Below are 6,000 nucleotides of genomic sequence, written 5' to 3' on the forward strand. Positions count from 1 at the left end.
ATGTGCTTTTGTACAAAATCAGGAAATTAAACTGTAGGAATGATGAATGAAGTTTGGTGTAGCGTGGTCAGACCCTCCTGGAGCCCAGCTAGTTTAGCAACCCTACATATGAGAGTGGTATTAATCCAATTCAACTCTCTGCAAGAACGTGAATAAACATATTTCACTTAATGTCAAATGCATGTTTTCAGTTTGAGAAGTCAGGATCTATGGGTCCTGAAAAGGTTGAGAAACACTAATGTAAAGAAATCATTTATGATGGGAAAATCAGAAAGAAAGAAAAGCGATGTAGAGAATCATAGAGGGCTTTATTCAGGGCTGGAGACATAGATCAGCTACCTCAGTGCAGACTAGGGGCCCTAACTGGATTTCTTGGCATCACACTCATCAACTAAAATGACCAATGCAAGTGTTGTGGAACTGATGTGTATCTATCCTATACCTTTGAAAGAAACACTAGAATTTACTCCCAAAGAAATCAGTTGATTAAAAAAAGTGGAGATTAAAAATAATATTGCTTTTAATGACTGTGTAATCATAATAAAATTGTCTAAATGCAAGGGACCGTATCGGTTACTGTGAAATAAAATTTGAAAATCAGTGCAAAAACAAATACATTTCAAGACTAAGAGCAAAGACAATCAGGCAATTAAAATATTACTGGGAAAAAATAAGCCCCCTAATAAAAAAAGTGTCGTGTGTGTGCATTAGGGCTGGCCGATATGGCCAAAAATGTTATCACAATAAAATCATTTCATATCATTCGACATCGATAATAATCACCGTAAATGTCAAATCATTATTTCTTTCAAGTTTCAAGGCGGATTTTTTGCTCCTAACTGAAAAGAAACCACATGGTTCATTATGTGGGTCAACTTTTCTTTATGGTCAGAATGGGACAAACACTTGATGCCAAACAGTGGATCACTTCACAAGTCTAACGTAGAACATTCAAAACTATTATGATAAAAAAAATTAACAAATATGATTAGTAAATCTTTTTACAGTCCCTTTTCCTCAACAAAATAAATATTTTAACAGAAAAATTAAGTGCTAATTTGTTTGTGATTCAAATTAATTAAACCAAATATTTATTGACGATATATTGAACATTTATTATATTGATATTGAGGAAAATGATATTGCGATAATTATCATTATTATTTTATTGCCCAGCCCTAGTTTGCTTTGCAAAAATAGAAGAGTCTCCAGCCAAACTAGTGGCTTTGAAAGGCCGTACATAGGCACAGCAGTGCTTTCAGCCAAATGATAATGTAAGTATGCTAACATTTGCTAATTAGCACTAAATAGAAAGTGCAGCTGAGGCTCATGGTAATGTCATAATTTTAGTATTTGTATGGCGACCAACCATCCATAGATTTGCACCTTCGCAGGTTTAATAATTATTACAATATGTTTTTTAGAAAAGGCAGCAAAAACCATTTGGTTAATGATTAATTTCCACTCTGATCGCCATACTGGAAATCAGGCCACTGCCAGAAACAGTTGTCATTTCAGCCAACAAAATAGACAGCGGTGGCTAGTAATGAGAAGCCTGCTTTTGTATCAAAAACCCTTGTTTAAAAACCTACTAAGAATTTCAAGTGGTGAATCTGCCTCCATTATCTTTGCAAACTGCCTATATGTGTGAAAATGGATCAACACAACAGTAACTAAGGGGGGCTGGTCTTGGTGAACGCTCGCTCATTTGAACAATATTGGTATGAACTCCTCCTTACATGCGCTTGTCCCAAACAGATATAAACTACATACTTTTTTGTAGTATTTAATTGTAAATTACATACTATTAAGCTAAAGTAAAATGTGGCACTTTGTTTTCCCCATGACTTCAAAATCAGTTCACTGGGTAATCAAGATGTTATTGCTGTTTTGAAGCAGATATAAATGATTTGTTTTCATTGTCTTCTTTTGCAGAATTGCCACAACAGGATCAAGGAATTGTTTTCAGATAAGATTTACCTGATTGGCATTGCCGCGCTGGTGGTCGCAGTTATTATGGTGAGAACGTGAAGCCGCACATCACGGACATCAAACCTTTCAATATTTCTACAACATGGTGTATTTGTTTTCTTGAATTTATCCAGAAGCATACAGAAGGTGCATGCCATGCGACACGGGACGCAACATATTGTGTTCTGTAAATGTAATGTATCTGTAATGTGTCATGGCAGAGGGTGCCTGTGTATAGCCTAGTATAGTATAGAGCTCATTTACTGTTGGATGCAATGAATAAATGATTATACGTATAAATCAGATAATATGCATAGATTAAAATGTATGCTGGTTCAGCTGCATCAGTTACCTAAAATATCTCTCTTCTTGGGCCACAATACAAGAAAGTAATGTTTACAACATTGCAGTTTATAGAAAAAAGCATGTTTGGCTTGTTAAACAGGAATGGACCGCTTATCTCAAAATTTTTATTCAGTCATTTTGGCTGTCTGAGCAGAGTTTGGAAAGCTGTTGAGTACAGAAAGTTTCCTCACTAGTCCTAAAATAAACCGTAATGACACACCCAAATTCTTCGAGCTCCCTCCCTCCCAGCACATTTAAAAGATGCAGCAGAAGACTGCACAGGACAACCACCGCAGGGGGCGTGGCCTCCAGGCTACATAGTGTGTGAAGCGGGAAACTGACAGTGTGACAGACTGACCAGCGTTCAGCGTAGCAGGTGCTAGTAGTCAGAGTCTAAGCAGACACGAGCAGCTGCTGTCAGACTCTCCATGTCCGGGCTAGTAACACAGAGAGTGTGCTGAGGTTTGGCCGTCACTCAGAGCACATGGCCTTTGTTAGAGTTTCTGTGTGTTAGCTGTGTTTCGTTTTGGTGTTGGTATTGTTGGCATATTTATTCTATTAGACATTTTAAGTTATTCATACAGATTAATGGATAAGATCAAAAATCAAAACCAACAATGTGTTTGTCTTAGTCTATCTCTCAATACTTCCTAAATCCCCAGTGGCACTATGCTAGCTGGTTCCTACTTAAATGGTCAAACAAATATAGTTGAATTATTTTAAAGTGCGCTGTTGTTTTTACCCAACGCCTTTCAAACAGGAGTGCACTTGGTAGGGACTATTTTCATTAATAGTTTCAACATGTAACTCTCTCTAAAACATGTCATTTTTACATTAGTATTTGTGTACTGATTAAACAAACAAGATATAATGTGTCAGGCTTTGGAGGTGTTGGTGGGTGTGTTTTTAAAACTTGCTTGCAGACTTTATGCTATGTTAAGCTAAGCTAATGTCCTTCCGACGCCTCAGGACTTAACGCATAGACATTAGGGTCTTCTTATCTTGCTATTTGTATGAAAGTGATTTTGCATATTTCCCTTATGTTTGTAATGTAGCCTGAGGCTTAATATTTTCACCGGACTCTGCAACTGTGCCCCCCTGCCATCACATTTTTATTGAGGATAGAGATATCTCATCAACACTTCTGTTCATCCTCCCAGATCTTTGAGATGATCTTCAGCATGGTGTTGTGCTGCGGGATCCGTAACAGCCCGGTGTACTAAAGCGCCAGATGTCCAGCCTACTCGCCGATGAAGGAAGGACGACCTTGTATTCTCTCTCATTCTTTTTCTTTTCTTTTATAATCAGGAAATGTTACATATATTGCTTGCTGGATTTAGTCGGCTCTTTGAGAAGACAACGTAAACCATCCTCCATTGAGCGTTTTATTGAACACTGTCAATTAATTTTTTTTTTTGTCACAGATGCCGTTATGCATATTTAACCAGTGTTATTCGAACTTGATATGTAGATATTATACCACACATCACACATGATTTGACACATGACTCAGCAGTCCCGGTGCTCTAAACCTTTAGTGATTCATTAGTGGTTTACTGCTTCCTTGCCTATGAACAAGCTCTTATATTCTCGGTTTATGGATGTTTTTTCACTGTATGTATAAACTGTGTATATATATAAATATATATTAACAGTGCTTTATGACTGCCTGAGCATGGATATTGTATTACAGTAGATCCTTCTGTATTCTTCTTGCACTCTCTGCTTGTTTGTCTTGTTTCGGACTGAACCAGATGATGGTGTATGCGACCCTCACAAGTGAAGCACTCGTGTTAGCCTCACCATGTCACATAGAAGTGCACACGCGTTCACATCCACATCGCTGTGTGATGTCTGCAGGAGCTGACTAAAGAAGGAAAGCCTCAGTTAATATTGGAAGCTGGAACCAAAGTCAGAGTCACCTGATGTCTTGTTGATTTGTCTGCGGCTATTTGATGTTCGTCACATGTCGAAAACTTGTGCTCAGATGCATAAAACATTTTAAAGTAATTACCTCAGTAGAGGTTTTTGGATTTCCTTAGAAGAAATGAAGTTGAATTCAAATCATGTCCTTCCAAACACATTTCACCTAGTTTGGCCTAGCCTACTTTCAAACGTCTGAGTCATCTCTAATGTAGTCACAAATGTATGGTTAAAAAGGTCATTCATTCTGAATTTCAAGAAACATCCAGTTATCTTTTGTATGAATTTGTCCAGACATTTCTAATAACCTCTCTATTAAAACTGCAACAACAGGAGGAGCATGAGACAGAGACATGTTTTCACCTTAGAATCTGTCCTAGTAATCCTCTATAAGTAAACGTAACAAAACAATCTAATAGAAAAACTTGAAACATTTTATACAACTGTGCACTTGTTTATTTACTGTGCTTAACACTATAATTATCTTTCCCAAATCAGAGGAGTTGAAATGTGACCCATACCATTTACAGTTATAGCAAGCTGGCTGATATCCACGGTGACTGACACCCCGGCTGCCTCCATGTATTGGTGGTGTGCTTTTTGCAACAAACCTGTTAAAATCCTGTTCAAATCTGCAAAGGAATTATACCTGTCTGACAAATATAGTGGAGTAAAAAGTACAGTAGTTGCCTCTGAGATGTAGTGGACTAGAAGTTTAAAGTTGCATAAAATGAAAATACTCAACTAAAGTAACTTAAGGTCAGTACTTGAGTAAATGTACAGGAATATTCCACCACTGGAAATTGATTAACTTTTGCTTGCTTTTGTAGGAAACGCATGGTGAAACTCCAGCCTGTAGCCAGTGTAACTGCAGAAAGAGCTTTGGTTTGGTGTTCTGAATCTGGGTAGCCTTATCTGGTTGAGTCTAGTCCTCTCTCATCTGACCTGGTTGTGTCATTGTACTGTCCCTCTGGTTTCACAGCCTACTAACCTTCATCATTGTTGCCATTCATGTAATAATGGTTCCCAGTGCATGGCAAGAACAAGACAAAGCACCTCATCTGTTCTGAGCCACCCAGTTTGCACTTAGCCCCCTCCCTCCACCTGGCAACTGAATCTGCTGTTTAGTTTTTGTCCAGTGGGTTTTATTACTCCACATAGGCTTGAAAATATTTTGTCCTACTAGATCCAGCTGCCACTAACACATTACTGCCCACCATTGCAGCACTCCCAAGTTTTGCGCATCATGAACACATTAAATCATCCTGTGTAATCTTCCATATTATCACAGCTTTTGTCACCAAACTAAAACCTTGTCATGTTAACATGTCATACTTAAACTGAGAAACAGTAAAAGTGTCTTGTAATATTTACAGCTCTGACGTATTGTACTAATGAAAATCATGAAGGCTGTAGAAAGAAAGAAATGTATGCCTTTTTTCTCCTTGTATTGTGTATCTTTGTCTGGTACGTTGTCAAAGGAGTCTGGACAGAAAGGGTGGAGGATTTTGTGGCAGTGCTGACTGAAGGGAAGTCAAAACTTTAACATATTAGCTAGTTTCTCCCCAGAACGTCCAGTCCAGTATTCCCCGATGATGAGGGCACTACCTGTGTTTCTCTGACAGTATGTCCAAGCTGCTGCCTTTTGAATTTGGTATCTGACACTCAGGACCCACTGCCACTCAAATCTCAAACCCGATCTACTCTTGTAGACTTTGGTTTGCCCAAATATAAAGGGATTAAATGTATTTTACAAATAAA

At 38.1% G+C, this 6,000-nt stretch overlaps 1 protein-coding gene across 1 annotated transcript in view; it reads left to right on the plus strand.

Annotated features, from left to right (window-relative positions):
* Positions 1–6,000, plus strand: part of cd81a (CD81 molecule a) — a 28,485-nt gene extending 22,485 nt beyond the window's left edge. The window contains exons 7-8 of the mRNA XM_046032861.1: positions 1,936–2,019; positions 3,477–6,000. Of these exons, the coding sequence (XP_045888817.1) occupies positions 1,936–2,019; positions 3,477–3,539 (147 nt within the window). The 3' untranslated portion in view covers positions 3,540–6,000. The remainder of the gene's footprint in view (positions 1–1,935; positions 2,020–3,476) is intronic.

This window comes from Micropterus dolomieu, linkage group LG20 (genome assembly GCF_021292245.1).
Source record: "Micropterus dolomieu isolate WLL.071019.BEF.003 ecotype Adirondacks linkage group LG20, ASM2129224v1, whole genome shotgun sequence".
NCBI classification, from domain to species: Eukaryota; Metazoa; Chordata; class Actinopteri; order Centrarchiformes; family Centrarchidae; genus Micropterus; species Micropterus dolomieu.